General features: G+C 36.6%; 2 protein-coding genes across 2 annotated transcripts; both read right to left on the bottom strand.

The window, feature by feature from the left end:
• Window positions 1-649: 649 nt before the first annotated feature.
• LOC128558270 (acid sphingomyelinase-like phosphodiesterase 3a) lies at window positions 650-1,093 on the bottom strand. Its single transcript, XM_053547171.1, has one exon. It carries the CDS (start codon window positions 1,091-1,093, stop codon window positions 650-652), a length of 444 nt encoding a protein of 147 aa, XP_053403146.1.
• Window positions 1,094-3,017: 1,924 nt separating this feature from the next.
• LOC128558269 (uncharacterized) lies at window positions 3,018-9,958 on the bottom strand. The gene is made up of 5 exons (XM_053547170.1): window positions 9,323-9,958; window positions 7,893-8,007; window positions 6,606-6,804; window positions 4,052-4,296; window positions 3,018-3,421 (listed from the first exon to the last, which is right to left on the bottom strand). Exons 1-5 carry the CDS (start codon window positions 9,956-9,958, stop codon window positions 3,228-3,230), a joined length of 1,389 nt encoding a protein of 462 aa, XP_053403145.1. The 3' UTR covers window positions 3,018-3,227.
• Between the last annotated feature and the right edge of the window lie 11,141 nt (window positions 9,959-21,099).

The raw sequence follows: 21,099 nt of genomic DNA, 5'->3' as shown, positions 1-21,099 counted from the left end.
GAAAACGTGTGTTAACAGAGGGATTCTCGTGCTCGCGTGCTGTTATAACACCTTTTTATATATGCGCGATCTGTGGCAAAGCGTAAACGTCATTCGGCCCCAGAACGGATAATTCAAAACGAAATGACGTCAACGTAAAAAACAACCCAGACATTCCCGCGCATTTCGTGGAAAATTAATGACGTTGAGAGACATTCTATCCATTTATCAGTTTTTACGCGTTTTTTGTTAGAAAAGCGATAGCGCATGTTCATTTCCTGTAATAACATTTGCAGAACCCCTCGGGATACGTTGATAACATGCGTTATCCCTATATTGTTACTGAAATGGCATGAAAATCCTGACTATGAACAGTTACGCCTGCCAAGATAGAGTCTATTTCATATAAAATTCTATAGCGAACAGTGTACACCACGATCAGGCTGATCTTGGTCTGCATTGGTCTCAAAGACAGAATCACTTGCCGGTTAAAAGTCAGACAAATATAACGCTATATACGTTTGTGTAACTGTTAAAATAACTTGGTTTTCATAACATTCACATGATACATGGATAGTAGAACCACATAAATGTGACACATAAAAGCATAATACAGTTCATATCGTTTTGAAATAAATCATGGTTTTATACATTTTTTCCTTATCATGCTTTACGTGTGTATGTATGTCACAAGTACAACGACTAAGAATCCGTACAAATATTTCCAGCTGATCATTCGTATTGCTCCAGACACCATCTTCTTTTCGCATTTCTTGACATCATCCAAGTTGAACTCTGTAAATCCACAAAATATAACAGCATGGCATTTCCAATCACAATCCTCGGTAAGATTTTCAGGTGGACTCACATAGTAAAACTTCCTGTAAGTCTTAAACTCGGTACTGTCTGAATCTTCCATTCTGTCAATTAAATCGGTGAGACTTGAAGCTGTTAGGTCTTGTATGTTGTATGCATCTGATGCCGTATATTCAAGCTTCCAGTCTGCCACTCCAGCTCTGTTGGCAGCATTGAGGTCAAGGTAGTATTGGGAGATATCAATATGCTTGCCGGTGACTCGGTCGTACTTCACCAGTCTTACACCTGGGTTGTGCATTGGACCAAATCGTAGGGGCGCTATCGACGGCGCTAGAAAAAGTGGTGCAGTCGGGACACCTTTAATGGAAATTGAGAATTACATTTCTCTGAACATTATTAGAATACTTTACTATATAAAATGTATTGCGATTATCTTTAATTTGTTTATTAATTAAGAAATAATAAATATGTGCCTATATTTTATCAGTTAATAACATATGGGCAGGAGTTCGGATGCGTAATAATTAAATCACGAGTGCGTAGCACAAGTGATTTAATATTCGCATCCGAACGACTGCCCATATTTTATTAACTGATAAAATTATTGGAACATATTTATTATTTCGATTCTAACCACGCAAATTATTCGCATTTAACAGCACTACATTTTAGCTCGATATGTCATTCGGCTGGCCATATGTTATTATAATTATAAAAACCTCCCCACAAATGGAAAGCGTTGCATAAAACGGAATTTTCCGATATTCAGCAAATTTTAATTACAGTATTAAGTAGTTACTGCTGTAAAAATGTTATTTTCAATAACATCTAAGGTCGGATATAGAAATCAGAAGTAAATACTTCATTCAAAGTTTATATATGCAGTTTCTAAAAATAGTGCACGTCACCTACATGATGGCACTGAAACATACACGCCAGAACATTGCGGCGGCATATAAACACGTAAACACTTGAGTCTGGAAGATTGGAACATGAATTATAATTTATTTACTGTCAAAGTAGAATCTAGTTGACATTTGTGGTGCCTACAACGCAGAAATTGTAAACTACACACACGACCAGACATAGATGCACTGGTGTTGAAGTTGAAACTTACCGGGCTGAAACATTTTCTTACGGTAAAAATAAAAACAAATAAATTCATCAGTTAGAAATTGTTTGTTTCAGAAAATTTGATGTACTTTTTATTACTACTACATAGCACTGAAAAAGTCGAGTATTTAGTCGGCATATAACAGAAGCAGAGTAGAATCTCAAAGTCGTGTTACAATCGTAGGGTGGAATGGAAGAGCTATATTTTATCGTAGATTCATGTATAGGCGATTTCGCTACATGTTTATATAGCAACTGCTGCGGATCGTGTTAGAATGTTGATTAATGGTCGTGCTGCAATTCCAATTCCTTTAATAATGACATATGAATTTAAAACATGTTATGCCGGCGCTAGGGGTCGTAAGGATGAGGGCACATTCTAGTAACTCCAATGAACAAACTCGATCAAACCGAGTCCCCTATTGTGGTTTGTTCAGTTACCTCAATGTAATTTGCTTATTGATTTGACAATCATATATTCTAAGATTGCATTTGTTACTCGACAGGCGACTCACAACAGAAAAGATTTAAATATTTACTTCATGAGATTTAGAACGAACTTTACTCTAAATTATATCTATACGTGACGTGGAAATTATGCAAACATTTTACCTGCAGTGTTTTTCAATACTTTGAATGCATCAGCATGTTCGTGGCCAAAATGCATAGCAACAATAATGTCAGCAAATTGTCTCAGTATTTCTACAAGTTTGTCATTTTGATCGGAAAAGAACGGGATATCAGGTTTCGGTGTAACTCCGGGAGAAATATGGGCAGTAACGATCACCTGCAAAAAATGTCCGCAAAAATATGTATTTAGAATTATCAAATATTTCTTTAAGTAAACAGTATATTAATAAATAGATACAAGAGCCAATTGAACGACCTTAATGTGAATCTGCAAAAACATTATTATCAGAGCGTTCGCTCTGAAATAAAAACCGGTCTATATGTAACAGGTCGAAAATACTACAGGCCTGACCGGGAATCGAACCCGGGACCTCTCACACCTACGAAGGACGCTCTACCGTGTCGCTATAAAAGCTAGCTCAATAGCAAGGAAGTATAAGTGATCCCTTATACTCTACCCTACTACATATAGGCGACTGTTTAACAAACTAAGATAAAGATTATTATAATTTGGTTTCCCGAGGTCATTTTGTGTGACAAAACTTTAAAATTCGAAGTTATGACCTGATCTTCTCTGGGAAACATCAATTTAAAATACAAAGTATTATTCAAACTGTAACAACCCTCTTTTTCTCAAGCATAAAATGTGTACCAGTGGCACACGTGAAATGTACCTGACCGGCTTTGTTCTAAGATAACATATTCAAATCATATGATACCTTTTCATTCTGTTCATTAGCATTTCCAAGCGTTTCAGTCAGCCAAGCGAACTGGCCAGCAGGGTCACCTTCAGGAGACACCAGTTTGTTTGGGGTGTAGTAAAAGTTGGTGTTGAGAGCCACTATCCTGATGCCATGTGAGGTTTTCACTGTGTAGAAGCCACCTGATAAAATATATAAATTAGATATAAGCAATGCTTGTAGTCCAATATTCGTTAAAATTTATGGATTTCATTGGTCCTGTCAGTATCTTGTCAGTTTGGTTTGGTGTTAAACAAAAGAAAATTTCATAAAGTAATGATCAGACCAAGTTCAAAATTGACGTGACTGTCATATTTATTATTTTCTTCATAAGTGTTAACAGTTTAGCTTCCAACATTAAGATTATTTTTTGTTACAAAGAACCTAATACTTTCCTCACTGAATTTACAATTGTTTGTAGAAAAAAAATCAAAGTATGAATATTCGGTTATTTATTTTCTGAATCAAGCAGACCGCTTTTGGCTGTTATTTGGTTTAGACTTTGCGTCATTACATAGAAATGAGTATATGAATATCTTACATGTAAGTAATAAAAGTTGATGTCCCATTTCTATACAGATCTACATAAACTGACATGTTTAAGTCGGTGAAGAATGCTGCGCTCAATTTTGCAAAGCGAGTTGAAATTATGTATGAAATTAATTGCTGGGTAAACAGTCAATATCAAAGAATGAGATGTGTAATACAAATCAAATGTATTGATTCAGTCGTTCAAATTTTGATGATAGCATTTTCAGCTTTGAATTGGTTACCATTTCTGAAGTCCTCGTCCTGTGTATCATCATTGATCCAGGAGCGCCATCTAGCGAGCGACTCGTTGTACAGCAATGTGTTGTTTGGCGGGAACTGCCCAGTTGGATACGCATCATGATTACCAAATGTAGCATAAACTGGAATATCAGGAAATGCAGCTTTCAGAACGTCTGTTGTGTTGTCGAGAATCACTGCGTTGAAGGTATGGTTTAACTTTTCAACGTCTGCATGTAGAATTGTGTCTCTACAAAAATAAATGAAATAAAATAACTACAGTGTACACACTGGATAACCGGCTATCCTGACGCCCGCTGGAAATGTAACCCAGCTGGAAATGTAACCCAGCTGTAAATCGGTAGGTAAAGTTTTTCATTTATTTCTATTAAAACGAAGCCAATTCTTGCAAATCAACTTGACAGTTTTGTCAAGGAATGACCATGGCTTACATTTACAATTTCTGGGCCAAATACGATCGTTACGTTTTGAGATATTCGCTAACAATTTCTTCAGTTTGAAAAAGATCGAGCAAAAATCCAAAGTTTTGCGCAAATTGTTTTGTTTATGAACAACCAGTGAAAACTTTTATCACCTGGTTTAACAGATGTGTCCTTTCTGAACACATGTGTAAAGTTTCCGGATTCTACGTTATTCCTGAAAAGTATATTAGCCATTAAATAGGCATAGTCGAGAAAAAAAGACTGTCGAAAACGGCCGCTAGTGCTGTCGTTGAACTCGGATGTTAACATTTATAGACTATCCATTAACTCCGATGATTTTGAATACTTTTGTATGTAAAAAGTATTACTGGCAGTGATTTGACGGAAACGTAATTATTTTTTAAAATGGCACTTTCATTTCAAGAGGCATTAGGACTATATTCCTTCACACCCGGGCTGAATTTAACCTAGTTCACGCATTCTTGCCATTTTTCCGCCATGCGAAAGCCAACCATATATTTTTTGCAGTTACACCGAAGTAATATACCGTAGTACATATTCTCCGGGCTACTACAGAAAGTAATTTCACCTCGGGTTTTGCAAGTGCAAATGATTGCTTCTGGTCGTCAGTCCTTTGAATTTCGTTTGAAGAATTCAGTATCTTTAATGAATCTCAAATGCCCGTTCTTGTTTTGAAAAGTGTTATCAGTGCGGTGCTTGATAGGTGTATAATCTTATTTGCTCATACATAATTATTTAATTGCTCCTAATGTAAATCTGCCATTTTGTTTTATTCATAAATACCTTTTCAACAAATACCAGTTTATTCATGGTCTAAAACTGCAAGTTGTTGGTGTATAGAGGCAAACGATTGAAAACGATTGTTTCAAATCAAAATAAGCAGAACTTTTTCAAAATGTCTCATGACTGTTAATCAGTTATTTCTTAACATGGCAGCCACATGTAGCTATAATTAACATATAACAAAGTAGATCGGAACTCTCCTTTACTTGTTTACGATCTTACACAGTCAGCTATCAAATAAAACCGCATGAAAATAAAAGTTCTACTATACAACACAATATATTTGAAATTTTGTCTATGCATGTAGGAATTGCCAGCCTGACACAAAATACTTATTTATAGCTCTGTGTTAAAGACTTTTTTTGTTATACTGACATTGGAGGTAGTCATTAATGAATGGGCCTCACTAATACTTGTATCATCGGTAACACATGTTTGAAGTTTAGAAATAAATACTTAAAAATCAGTCCATGCATGTAGAATAAGAGCCCGGACAAGACACTGCGGGCGGGCGGGCAGACGGACGGACGAAAGGAACAAAGCAACTTCTAGACTCTAAACCAAAAGGACAATGATAATGAAATCAACCAGAATTACTCGACATGGCAATAAGGGCCATACATAAGTATAATACAAACTGTTTATTGACTGCAAATATACACATTTTACACGAATGAAAGATGAAAGAAATCGCAAAAACACAGACAGACTAAACAGATACAAAATATACATAAAGAAGAGACACAACGGGGCATATAACATGTCTACAAGACAGTTTTTTACTTTTATACAGCTGTATTCTCCATAGCCGACAGCTGACTTCAACGACTGCCTATTTCAAATACAGCGGCCGTTTTCGACAGTCTTTTTTTCTCGACCATGCCTATTTAACGGCTAATATACTTTTTCAGGAATAACGTAGAACCCGGAAACTTCACACAGGTGTTCCGAAAGGACACATCTGTTAAACCAGATGATAAAAGTTTTCACAGGTTGTTCATAAACAAAACAATTTGCGCAAAACTTTGGATTTTTGCTCAATTTTTCAAACTGAAGAAATTGTTAGCGAATATCTCAAAACATAACGATCGTTTTTGGCCCAGAAATTGTAAATGTAATCCATGGTCATTCCTTGACAAAACTGTCAAGTTGATTTGCAAGAATTGGTTTCGTTTTAATAGAAATGAATGAAAAACTTTACCTACCGATTTACAGCTGGGTTACATTTCCAGATGGGTTACATTTCCAGCGGGCGTCAGGATAGCCGGTAATCCAGTGTGTTAATTAGTGGCCGCAATGTAACAAACTTTACCCAGTCCATAAGACAAAATCCACGTTCCGTTTAAATTTCTTCATAGCTTGAACGCAACTTTCTATAAGAATCCAAGGAGAATCACACCACATGTCACCAAAAGTGCCAATCTGGTCCCCAACCTTCGATTCCTTACAAGATAGGGAAGTTGTTTCGTATGTGGGATCATAATGAAAGTCTGTCACGTGCCAGAAATAACCTGAAAATTTAAAATATTATAGTTCTGTTGATGATACTGACAAAGAGAAAAGCTAACGAAAGATCTTTTTCATTAGTCACATATTGTGATGTTTAAGAGCCCCTTTTGGTTCATCTTTTTTCCATGAACTATACCAATACATAGTCGTATTTCTTTATTATCTCCCTTTAGTATGCTTGCCATTAACATTAGTGAAAAGGCATTTAATGGATTTATTTGATATGTCACATAATGATAATGGCTGTTGAGAAGGAATGCAGTGTACAAGAACCAGAAATATTTTGTCTGTCTTTGGATAAATATCATTTTGTATTTGTTACCTTGGTCCAACATGGCTCTAGGAGTTATTAAGGCAGTGTTTTACTGCTTTTCATTAGGGTAAATTGGGTTGTGCACTTTATCTAGATCAAACTTCTTTTAGAAGAAAGCATGAATCAAGTTTGCATTTTGTACATGTATGCAGAGTTGTGTATCATAAAGAAGCAGACTTGCCGCACTCATATTGACATGTATATTGTAAGATACCGTATCACATATGAAAATCGGATAGCAAAAATAACCAGTGAGAGTATTAGTAGATTTGTCAGGATTAAGATAATTCATTAAAGATTGATATAATTCTGTCCTCTTTAGAATACAAAAGTGTACATTTGATGAATGACTTGTCGGTCACTAGTCAAAACTATTGCCCGAGGTCCGACGGGCAATTCATTCAGTAAGTGTTTTATCACATCCAGCGATTTATGAGTCATGTAAATACTTCATAAATTCTATCCCGATATGCTAACATTATTACTATGTGTACGGAAACAATTTTCGTTATTTAACATCTTGTATTAATGTATTAAAATTGATTAATCAATCTTGGATAAAGTTATAAAAAAAAAAAAAAACGGGTTCTAAATGTACAGTCCGCCTATCACTCTGTATCGTGAATCACCAGTATATGAATAAAAAATACTACGCGTAAGATGGATGTAATGATGCCGAACGAAAATGAGAAATATGAGTAAGAAGACATTTTTTACTAACTTGCATTATGTTAAAACTAGGAAGAAAATATACTTGCTCCACAATAATATACTCACCATCATCGCATAAACCTTGATTTAATCTTGTAAGTAAGTATATAACAGTAGTAAAATATCCCAACGTATTTTTTCTCTCAAATATTCCAAGCTCCGAGATACAGCGGCAACTTCGCTGTAACAGGTAAACAGGCAATAAGCAAGACAAGATCAGTTCGAAATATATCAAGCGATGAAAATGTTTTTTTATTGTGAAATTATACAGGCGTGAAATTAATAGCATCCTCAACCGTATATTATATTTAAGTTTGGAGTATAAAGTAAGATTAAAGCGTCTTGTTTCTCAGTTGTTTATACAATATTGGGTATATAGTCTTTGTTTTACACTCAATGATTTTCTCGTTTTATTGCACTTTCATAACTCAATTTTCTCTCCATGCAAAGCATTTGGCATCCCTCCCTCCCTTCTTGAACTTCAGATGTATCTGGTTCTAGAATGTGTCGTTTGTCTTCTAATGCCGTGTGTTGCTGTTCAGATGTTTTATCATTTAAACAATAATTTTCATTGATGTCTGTAACCTAATACTTGTATTTGTAGTGTAGTTACATGTAATTAGTGTAGTTACATGTAATTAGTGACTAATTAATTTACTCATAATGAAAAGTGAGTAAGCAATGTTAATAACACAGGAGCGAGAATAAAAATAATAATAGATGAACAAGGGCAGGGGCCCGCTCACGTCCATTACGGGTCAAGGACATGGTCATCTGGAAATACGGACATAATCCCCCTTATCAATTTGATAAAGGTGGAAAAAGTCCACTTGGACTTTTTCAATTTATCATAATTTATTATTTCATATTATGAAGTTCCATGTCATGGTTTGGTTTCAATGTATGTTGATATTTATTAAATTTCTAAATGATTTCATATCATTGCCAGTGAATTTCAAATACCAATATTTCTACTTGTTTCAAATTCTGGCAATTAAAGTATATAAGTACAAAAGTATAGTCATGGTAGAATACTATGCAAGCATTGTCCTGTTAGTTTATCGTGCAAGCGTTGCACGGGTAGATTACCATGCAAGCATTGTCCGTGTAGACTACTGTGCCAGCATTGCCCTGATAGATTACCGTGCAAGCATTGTCCGTGAATACTACCTTGCGACCATTGCCCGGGTAGGATATTGTGCCAGCATTGCCCTGGTAGATTACCGTGCAAGCATTGTCCGTGAATACTACCTTGCGACCATTGCCCGGGTAGGATACTGTGCCAGCATTGCCCTGGTAGATTACCGTGCAAGCATTGTCCGTGAATACTACCTTGCGACCATTGCCCGGGTAGGATACTGTGCCAGCATTGCCCTGATAGATTACCGTGCAAGCATTGTCCGTGAATACTACCTTGCGACCATTGCCCGGGTAGGATATACTGTGCCAGCATTGCCCTGGTAGATTACCGTGCAAGCATTGTCTGTGAAAACTACCTTGCGACCATTGTCCGGGTAGGATACTGTGCCAGCATTGCCCTGATAGATTACCGTGCAAGCATTGTCTGTGAAAACTACCTTGCGACCATTGCCCGGGTAGGATACTGTGCCAGCATTGCCCTGATAGATTACCGTGCAAGCATTGTCTGTGAAAACTACCTCGCGACCATTACCCGGGTAGGATACTGTGCCAGCATTGCCCTGATAGATTACCGTGCAAGCATTGTCTGTGAAAACTACCTCGCGACCATTACCTGGGTAGGATACTGTGCCAGCATTGCCCTGATAGATTACCGTGCAAGCATTGTCTGTGAAAACTACCTTGCGACCATTGCTCGGGTAGGATACTGTGCCAGCATTGCCCTGATAGATTACCGTGCAAGAATTGTCCGATAATATTACTTTGCGACCATTGCCCAGGTAGACTACTGTGCCAGCATTGCCCTGGCAGACTGTCTTGCGACATTTAACCGGGTAGACTACCGTACAAGCTATGCCGGGTAGACTACCTTGTGACCATTGCCCGGGTAAACTATCATGCGACCATTGTCCATGTAGACTGCCATGCGAAAAATACGGCTTGTATCTACAAGTAAATATGTAAAGGCAGGAAATAGTTCCATATTGTACCATTTGTATTGCATGTTGCCGCACTACTTCCATTAAATATGTTTGAACTGTCAGTTTAAAAAACACACATTAAAACTTAACTCGGTTCTATTTCAACGTCGATAAATAGTAAAGATTTCTTTGTTAACAAAACAACAAACAAAAAAGTTGGATGTTACATAAACGAGCCATTATAAGAGTTTCTGGACCTGGGATTTTGTATCCGGCTCTCGTGGATTTTGCAGCGTCAGATCACATTCGTCGCTTTATTTCGCGCATCGTGAGATCCGATCTGGCAAAACTCGCGAGAATGTAGCATACCAGATCGAGCTAATATTATAATAACCCAATTATGTTTAATATTTGATTTGATTATTTAATTGCTCGTTTTCAAGACGATTCTGCAATACGTGTGTTAACAAATACCTTCAGAATATCATTTACTCCTTAGACAGGCTTGATCACGTTTACATCGAGAATTTCAATGAGAATTTAACTCCACTTAAATGTTAAATTTTCTATATTTCATATCTCATTCCATGTTTTGACACTTTTTAACACTACAACAACTTTTAATTAAGGGATTTTGTTAAGTAATGCATATATATTAATCTGATTTAAATGTATCAGTGCCAAAGCAAAATTAATGAATTAGAAATTCCATTGAGTTAAAATACTTCCAAAAGATCTTCATAATTTTACCCTGTCTAGGATTCTTATAAATTTATTTCTTTGTCCACCGCAGTCCAAAGAAAATGTAGCTACTCATATCATCTGCACAAACCATTATGGGATCCCTAGAGACAAACGGTTGGAAAGAAAAAAAATATCATAAAATTATTTTTATAGTCGGTCTATGTTTCAGGAAATTGTGACCTTTGCATTGTTATTGCTTAACAGACTAGCTATGCTAATCTTTATGTATGGATCAACTGCGGATATATTAGCAGACTGGCGTTTGCTAGAGGTCATTTCAAGGTCACAGTCATGTCACAAATCAAAAGAAAATTTTATAATTACATGTATGTACTCCCAAACGCATTTATGCTCTAATTCGATTCTCTCAATCATTTATTATCTCCAAACTATATCTCATCTTTTCTTTTCTATATCTCATCTCTTCTATATCTCATCTTTTCTATATCTCATTTCTATATCTCATCTTTTCTATATCTCATCTTTTCTTTTCTATATCTCATCTTTTCTATATCTCATCTTATCTATATCTCTATAATCATCATCTTTACAATGTCTCACTTTTTTTTAAAGCAGGTCCTTGGATTCAGGTAAGTAATTTTAATAATCTAACACTATACGCATGATTCATTGTGCACACTATAGCTCTAATAACAACCAAAAAAACAGCGTGCTGTGGAAAACCACCTATAGCCTAAAAAAATTCCGCTGTGTGAAAAAATCATGCGTTATCTGTATTTATAGAAAATACTATGTTAAAAATAGAACAAAAATAACCCAAGCGGTATATTTATGCGTTTAAACACGTGCGTTTAATTTGACAGCTAAAACGGATCCATTGAAACGACCGGTGATCCGTAAAGAGATTTTTTATTGTTTCCCGGGACGATTATTTCTGAATTTTTGAATTCTAACGCATCTAACACATAACCGCTCCACGTGTACGCCTTGTCTGCAAAAATCAAAGGCCAGAAAGCGGCTGAAGGCCATTTCGGCACTATCAACGTGCCGACTGCTTGATGCAAGATGCATTTGCATGCTAAGCATACGGGGGGGGAACCAGCCAGTTGTTTTCCCCGGCCTAGTTTTGAGATAAGGCGTCAATCGCGTCACTTCCTGGGTTCCAAAACTTAGAATTAAACCTAACAATTTTTCTGTTTGCGAATCTATCTATTGTAAACGGTCCCCATAACGAATTTATGAAATCAAAGAAATCATCTGAAACGCATCAATCGCCTTCGTCAATAAGACGAGAATAAAAGTCCGCGAGAACATTCTCTGTCCGGGGGATCCATAACACAGACAAATTTATTCTGTTCTGAGAGCAAAAATTGAAAATGTTTAAGGCTAAGGAATGTAAATCTTGTTTTGAACTTCCGGACTGAACGATAACTTCGCAGTTTTTGGTTGCGGGTTTATCCCGCTACCAAAGTTAAGTGTATTTCTGACAATCATGTAGCATCTTTATTTGATTCCAAATCACATCCAAAGGATATGTTCATATGCTGCACAAAGAAGTCCCATTCATGAACAATGCGGATGAATTATCAATGATCAAGCAGTTCTTATTCATCCTCTATCCGTTCACACTGGCCATTAAGATTATATAAGACCTGTCAATGATTAGGGTTACATCACTGACTTCCAGCTGTTCATGTAAGGTCAGGCAGAGTTTATCTTAGATATGAGGCACATTTGTATTTGTTTCTTATACATGTATATTTAGAGATTGGCATTTAAAATGAAAATAAATCTAGCAAAACCCGCAACCACCAGACATCTCAAGGCTTTGATTATTGTCTGTAAACCGCTGAACACTCTTGTTTGTTAAAAAGTGTGACAAATCCCGGATACCCCATTCTATTCTCTCCGGGTAGAACTTTTTAATTTTTCAACATCTGACCATGTTTTGTGCGAAATGCAGCCAGCAAAACTAGGAGAATATGCTGCACATGCAACATCACTTGCGACTGAAAAAACAGAAATTGCCTCTTGTGCTGAAGAGACAGGAAACACTTTTTTCGTTCAGAAAATCAATATTGTCTACCCAGAAAGATAATTCGGTCCATTCTTGACTTCCTTGTAAAATACTACAAGAAGAATCCCAGTGACTACTGCTCATTACCCTTGCATACAAGAAGCTGGTCATTAGGCGGACAAGCTGCCCTAGGACAAAATGCATTGAGGCTATCATTCAAGTTATTTTCGCTAGGTGGCGCACTGGAACACATTTTTTGGGATTTTGCAACAGCCCGTTTAGATTATCAAACTCATTCTTTGATGATTTTTAAAACCCCTGTTTTAAGATCAAAGAAATGACCTAGCCATATTAAAAATTATTCAGGAACCCAAACAGACTTTTCATTATTGGCCATGAAACCGGATTTATCCAAAGAAGTCCTCACAAAATCAGAATCCGCTAAAGTCTGATAAAAAGAAGAATTAACTGACCAACCATCGTCTATACGATGATTTTGATTCCTCGGTTACGCCAATATTTTACAAGTTCTCTCAAAACTTTGGTAAAAATGAAACCAGAGGACTTTAAACCAAACGGGAGCACTGTAAAAACGTGGTATTTTATTTCATTACCCTGTTTAAGGGAAAGCCCTAAAAATGTTTGGTGTTCTGGGGAAATGTCTATATGGTGATATCCCGAGGTCAAGTCAAATTTGAACATGTAACCGCCTTTTTCAACATAGTCTAAACCTAACTTAACATCCTCAAACCGCATCTTTTCTTTCCAAATTAGTGGAGCAGGATATCGCATAAATACTTCAGTTGATGATACAAGCATCAAATTTACAGGACAGTAACTACCTGGCATGCGCTTTAATATAAGATCAAGGGCCACTTGAAATAATGTCGTTTTCAAGATGGCCGCCGCGAAAACAAAATGGCCGCCATTTTGTATTTACTTTTCAGTACTTTATTTGAGGCAAGCATGTAATACATTAAAATGATAGCATTTTTATGCCCCCAGCATCTACGGATGCCGGAGACATATAGTGATTGTCCTGTCCGTCCGTCCGTTCGTACGTCCGTCCCTTCGTCCACACAAGGTTAACCACATGGGACCATTTCGTCTTGCATCAATACCCTTACTTAAATGATTTGATGCTAATACAGATGTAACCTGTGACCATTCTTCATCTTCAGACATCACCTGACCTCAGTTTGACCTTGACCTCATATTTGACTTAGTTTGCTTTATATGGATCATCTCTTGGTTAACCAAATGGGGCCGTTTCGTCTAGCATCAATACCACTTACAAGAATGAATTGATACAAATACAGATGTAAACTGTGGCCATTCCTCATCTTCAAACATCACCTGACCTCAGTTTGACCTTGACCTCGTTTTGGACTTAGGTACAAAGTCTACCGATAAGGATGCCACTGGTGGGCATCAAGCATTTATTGAACGCGGCTCCTTGGTTTTATTTATACACTTTCGTTTCAGTTTAGAATAGAATATCAATCTGTAGTATTCATAATCTTTTAATTTGTAATCAATTTTGTATGGCTTATATATCTCAACACTTAAGTTTTTATAACTTGCCGTTTTGTTTTTGAACAATGGTAAAAACTGGAGTACACCAACCAATATAAGTTTTATATACATTACACTCAGATTACATTCAATGCAATAAATTAACATCGTTAGAAAATGCGTCTTATAAACCACGAGGGGATAAAGAAATAGGACAGCGTGAGCACTTGCACAGTCAAGAGCAACATTTTCTTATAAGGCAAACCTTAAGAAACTATTTCTGTTGATTTACTATACCAATGAAATTATACACAATGGAAATCGTGTTCTAGCCGAAACAAAAAAAAAAATATGCAGATACTGCATTTAGTCATTTTCTGAACAATTGCAAGATCAAATTGCTGTGCATAGCAGACCTAAGTGGTGGCACTTGCAATATCCAGTACAGGAAGTCCTTTTGCAATCACACCTTTGAAGGACCTGGAAGCATTCAGATTTAACCGACAATTCCATCCGATAAGGGATCCACACATTGTTCTGCTTCAGCCATCCCCAGTTTGACGGAGGCGGCAGTTCCTCCATGGTAACAGCTGCTTTACTTCAGACATGGCCTGCCTGAAAAATTGCTCGCTTGATGAATTGTTTCAGACCACCTTTTGTTGGTGGAATCCCATTATACGCTCTTTGTTTCCGGGTAAACAAATCAAGTCAAGGTTCATCCATCTTGCATGTCGTGTTTGATCGAGCATACAGCATAACTATTTTGTTTCTAATGTATCCATTTCCTACTCAGTTATTATGTATTTGGCAGCACTGAGACTATGAAATGCTTTGAACTATAGCTGTTCACAAACATTCTATTCCTGCCATGCAGATTTCTTGCCCTTGTCGACAAATGCAGAAGCAGTTTCTCAACGGGTAAAAGCAAGAAACAATGGCAGTGCCTCTGAGTGAGGACCAGGTAAGCAAACCACAAAACATCAGTACACTGCCATAGCAAGAACTAACTAATAATTGTAATTGTCCGGTTTTCTGTCAATGAGGCATGCTTTGCATGAACAAATATACGATTATCGGCTTCTTCGTGATTACATGGAGCAAGCGCATTTCTGTTTTTATATAAATTTCAAACAATATCGGCAGCTTTTGTTGCTAAGATCATTTATTGGTTTGCACCCTTATCATTATACCCCGAGATATCTAGGGGCTATTCTGGATTCCAGTCCGTCCGTCTGTATACGGAATTTGTCTGCGCTATTTCTCAGCAATTATTTACCAGTTTTCAATCAAACCTTGTAATTATTATCAGTACAAAGCCAAGTTGCGCATGTTGATTTTTCATTTAGTTATGGCCCTTTATTTTTCTTTCTTTATATGTATATGGAAAACTTTTGTCCGCGCTATTTCTCAGTCATCATATGCGAGACTTTTATCAAACCTTGCAGTTATTATTCGTACCAAGTCAAGTTGTACATGTGCAAAGCATGTTCCATTTGAGTTATTTTTCACATAGTTATAGCCCTTTATTATTTTTTCTATATAAGTATATGGAAAAAATGTCCGCGCTACTTATCAGTCATTGTATGCCAGACTTTTATCACACCTTGTTATTACTATTATCATTGGTACCAAGTGTAGTTATGCATGTGCAAAACACGTTCAATTAGAATGAGTTTTGACTAAGTTGTTGCCCTTTATTTGTTTCAAATACGAACAGAGTTACACTGGATTTTTTAACATACTTTATTTGTTAAGTATAACTAGTTGATGACCCTTGGTGATATAATAAAATAAAAAAGTGGAAACCCACAGGTCTCCAAACCCGACATAAACGAAAATGTTGCAGGCTTGATTTGATAATGTTGCAGGCTTGATTTGATTTGTGTTTATGGAGCCTTCATATCACAGAAAATGCCAAAAGACAATATTAAAAAAGCAGATTACATGGTCCCTTGTCCATGACCTTGACCTACTGAATTAATTTCTTCTTTTTTAAGATATTGCCATAAAATTCGAACCACTTGTACAGTTTTGAACAAACATTTCAAAACTGATTTTCAGTAACCTTTATCTTGACCTACTTTCTTCTTTTTAAGGTACAGCAGTGAAGTATGGGGATCTTATACAGTTTTGCACACCATTTTTGTGCGTCTTTGTACATTTTCTACCTGTACACTATACAAAGCAATGTATCATATTTTCAATAACCCTGTTCCTCTGACAATAAGCTGATATCTGGGGATTTTCATCACCATTAGTGATACGTCTTGTTTTATCCGCACGAAAACTCAGTAGTTTAGTTTTATTTTCAACGCATCGAAGAAAGCTATTCCATAGTTTAGGAGGTCTTCTATTAAGCTCTTTTCAACATTATCAAGAGTTTGAAATAGAATATAAACAAAAGCACAGGCACTTAAAACTCAAATTTACAATGACATATTCAAATTTGGTATCTGTTAATACAAAGTAGTACTATTTTAATTTGAAAGCCAAGGAATTATCATTTTTTGCTGTATGGGATACTTGTTTTTTTTTTTGTTACAAATACGTATTGAAGTTGTCACTGGACCCTATGCTGAGTAACATGACATTATGAACTATATCAGTGTGCCCTTGTATTGTTTGTAGTTCATTCTATAGAATCAATACACATATCATTTAATTAAAGATTTTGTTTCAGCTGATTAGCAATGGTTCAGTATTGTCATGATTTTGATACTGTTTCTCATTGAAACAAAGCAAGAAATGAAGGGTAGAACAGAGAACAGATTGAAAAGAAGAGACGTCCATATAAACCATATTAGCTTATTTCAGGCCAGTGTCATAAAAATATGCTTTCAGGTTTATCTCGGACCAGGATCTAATCAATAGTCAATGGTTATAGCACTGAAAGTAGAAGACTCATACTTGGCCGTGATAAGAACGTTATCTAAAAGTCTGGCGGTCATTTTAAAGATGGCGACCTTCTTAAATGGGTCAATATTTGGAAAAGGCAACATTAAAAATAAAACTATCAGTTTATGGGAACAAACTGATAGAAAAACATGTTAGAGCTCAACAAATATGATATTTTAGAAACTTACAGATCCTGATTATATGAAAACTGCCTCAATTCTGGCAGCCATTTTGAAATTTGGAGGCCATCTTGAAAATGGATGATTTTTAGATGGCCCTCGATCATTTTTGAATCTGGGCCATATGATGAACATTTAGTGTAAAATTCATACTTGTATCATCAAGTGAAGTATTTCCTTAGATTTTCACACTAAGCTGCTCAACTAAATGTACTTATTGACGTGCCTTAAATCTAAGATTAGCCTTTTCCTGCCTGAGCGACTAACAGATACTGTAAGAGGGTTTACTACTAGTGGTTGAAAAGGCACTTCTAATACTCTGCCTGAACTTACTAATTCCGAAACTGCATTTAACACGAAAGGCATGTTTACCAAAGCGGATTTGTTGTTTATAAGACATATTGATTCAGGAGTGTGGATAAAAGGAATAGTGTAACCTTTTTTTATTACACTTTTTACATAATCATTTGCGCCAATGGACTCCCAAAAATCTTAAGATTTTGTTTCAATCTGCCCTTTACGGAAATGTTTGGAAAAAACTGATTTTCTTTGAATTCAAAATAGGATTTTTGTTCATTGTAAATATGACAAAATGGGACAAAATTCAAATTATACTCAACTTTTAAGTCCGTGATGACAGGATTCTGGGATATTACAGTTTCACTGCTTCATTGGGTCAGTTTCTCCTGGGAATGCACTGGTAAAGGCTGGAACTCTGCCGACCTTCTGGTTGAAGACGTTGTGTGGACAGTTAGAACGGTAGTGTCCGAACGTGCCGTAAGCAAAGCATTGATCGGCTGGCCTTGACCGAAGAATCTCTGACGCCACTGGTTGTTGAACGTGTATGGACGAAAATTGTTGTACCTTAGAGCTTGGGTTGCTATAGCGTATATATTGACGTTTCCAAATACCCCAGGCATGTGATAAGGAGAATAACGTGAAGTATAGTTATCCTTGTTGTGCGACTTTCTCTTTTCATCTCGTTCTTTCAAAATTGCGAGAGCTGACTTCTCCGCTTTTTTAATTTTTCTGCTGTCTTCGTCGTCGCTTGTCAAATCGTCTAGTTCGTATTCTTTAACCACGAGCCAGCCGGCCGGGGATTTTTCAGCCAATTTTATCAATTTAATACGTCGATTAAGCTTCTTGCTGATTTGAACACAAATGTCAGTAATATCACAGTTCTCTAAAGGATTTGTAAGACACTCGAGTTTCTGAACGAGAGAAAGTAACTCACAGTTAAAGTCAAGTTGATCTTGTAAGTCTTTAGATTTCAAAGTCGCAGGTTTCACAACAGGCTGCGTCGTGGAAAAATCCCTTTTCATTTCAGTAAACTTCCTGTCGAAGTAAGCTTTCAGGTCGTCAAGCTCCTGAGACATGATTTCGAAGTCCAAACCAAGAAGGACCTCGGACATTTTCCTATTCAGATTGCCTATCCGATTAAGGAAAAAGTGACATAGGGATAGACTTCTGAAATTGCATAGTTACGATAGTTGAAGACCATTTCTTGATAAATGCGAATTCATTTTACAAGTTTATGAACAAAAAGATGACTTTGTAGACATTTCTCATTCTCTTTTCTATTAAAATATGAACATAAATCATTTTTACGTTTTAAACATCTTTCCCCCCCAGTGACGCAACAAAATAGTTCACATGCCTTTGTAAATAATTATTATATACGTATGCTGCAAAAAATGGTACTTGGTCACAGGGGGGGAATTGAAAAAACTACATACAGGGTGTCAGCAAATAAATCTTTACATAAATATTTGACACTTACTGCATGTGTTTCCTAAACCTTACATATCTACAGCTTTATTCATTTTTGTAAATATTTCAAGCACAAAAAACACTAAAGTAAATAAATAGCGGACATAGAAAGTCAAGCTAGAAAGCAGACAGATCGTTATAAGTATATCTTATAAATTTTTCAATCAGATCTGTTACCTCTTGACAGTCTAAGTACGTCGATTGAGTGTCATCAGGATTGAGACAACTGCGTCTGTCGTAAGTCAAGAACCAAGCAAGTGGCTTAGACATATTACATATGTGTCTTCAACGTAAACATGACATAGAAATACAGACGAACTTCTATGGGAATAGTGCCACTTTGGTGCAAATGTTTTACCTTTTGTAGGACACAACTGAAGCGAACCTAGAATGCATTTTAAGAGCAACATTTCTTTTATTCGATCCAACATCCTATACCCTAACAGAACTACACCAGACGCCATCTCATTAACTAACCCAATTGCTTCCAGAACTTACACTGACACCCATAGAACTAATACTGACTCGCCCAGAACTAACACTGACACCCCAAGAATTAACATCAATTCGCCCCAACGTCTGAAACTTATTTTGAAGCCAACTGAAATACTAGTAAGGACCTCAAAGAACTAACACATACACACCAAGAATATCTATATAAATGTTGCTACTAGCTAGTGAAGTTCTGTTTCACTGATATAAAATGCTAAAAGTAAGGCATCCCTGAACCCACAGTGGAATAGGCAGTCTCCTGCACCCCTCCGTTTCAACTGAAAAAGGCCAACTACGCCAATGTATGGCCAGCTACACCACTGCATGTATTCAATAATGGTCAGACACTGCTATATATTTTTCCATAGGCTTACATTGTAAGAAATGACTCTGAGTGTTTATCTGCATAGTTTTTTCTCTCTGTAAAATATCGATTTTTGAAAATGGGAATCGATAATCGATCTACAAAAAAATATCGTTGATACATCGATATTGCTTCTTTCGATGACAGCCCTACTTTAAGGGGCCATAACTCTGGAACCCATGATGGGATCTGGCCAGTTCTCGAAAGGAACCGAGATATTATGCCAATACAAGTTGTGTGCAAGTTTGATTCAAGTTGATTGCAAAATGTTGTCTCTATCGTGTTCACAAGCCAAAAATAGCAAATTTTGGCCCTTTAAGGGGCCATAACTCTGGAACCCATGATGGGATCTGGCCAGTTTTCGAAAGGAACTGAGATATTATGCCAATACAAGTCAAGTGTAAGTTTGATTAAAATCAAATACAAAATGTGGTCTATTGTGTTCACAAGGAAATTGTGGACGGACGGACGACGGGTGATCACAAAAGCTCGCCCTGTCACTAAGTAACAGGACCTGGTGAGCTGAGAATATGAATCAATAAACTGTTGCATGGTTCTGTTGTACATAACTTGTGTATATCTAGAAAATAAATATCTTTCAAAATAAAGGGGCCAAGCGCCCCCATTTGAACAAATTTGGGAGAGGCTCATATAATGATGCTTAAGACAAACTTTGCTAAGTTCTATCCAGTGGTTCCTAGTCGTTTTAATGTACTTCTCTTTTTAGCTCTAGTGGCAATCACCCCCATTTAAATAAATATGGAGAAGACCATAAAACAATGCTACAAATAAAGTGTGCTGAAGATCCATTGAGCAGTTCATGAGAAGTCATTGAAAAGATTTTCTAGTTTTAGCTCTAGTGGCTCCTAAAAGGGGCCTTATTGCCCTCACTTGAAAAAAATTGGTATAGGACCTTATAACAATGCTACAGACCAAATTTAATGAAGATCCATACAGAGATTCATTTGAATAAACTTGATAGAGGAACATGCCAGAACGCTACTGACAAAGTTCGGTGTAATTCTGGCCATTAGTTTCAGAGGATGACGTAGTACAACTGACCATCCACCTATTATTTTAGCTCATCTTGAACAAAGTTCAGGTGAGCTACTATTTGACCTTTGACCTCAGTGTGACAATAAATTTGGTCATGAATGGATCTCATATTCCATGTGTAGCTATTTGGAAATCATTAAGAGTGGGTTTGAAGATATCCCACCAACAAAGAATTACTGACAGATTGATCGATTGACAAACAAATCCACACCCATTTGCT

Source organism: Mercenaria mercenaria, chromosome 7 (assembly GCF_021730395.1).
Source record: "Mercenaria mercenaria strain notata chromosome 7, MADL_Memer_1, whole genome shotgun sequence".
Classification (NCBI taxonomy): domain Eukaryota; kingdom Metazoa; phylum Mollusca; class Bivalvia; order Venerida; family Veneridae; genus Mercenaria; species Mercenaria mercenaria.
This window is presented reverse-complemented; position numbering and strand designations above follow the sequence as displayed.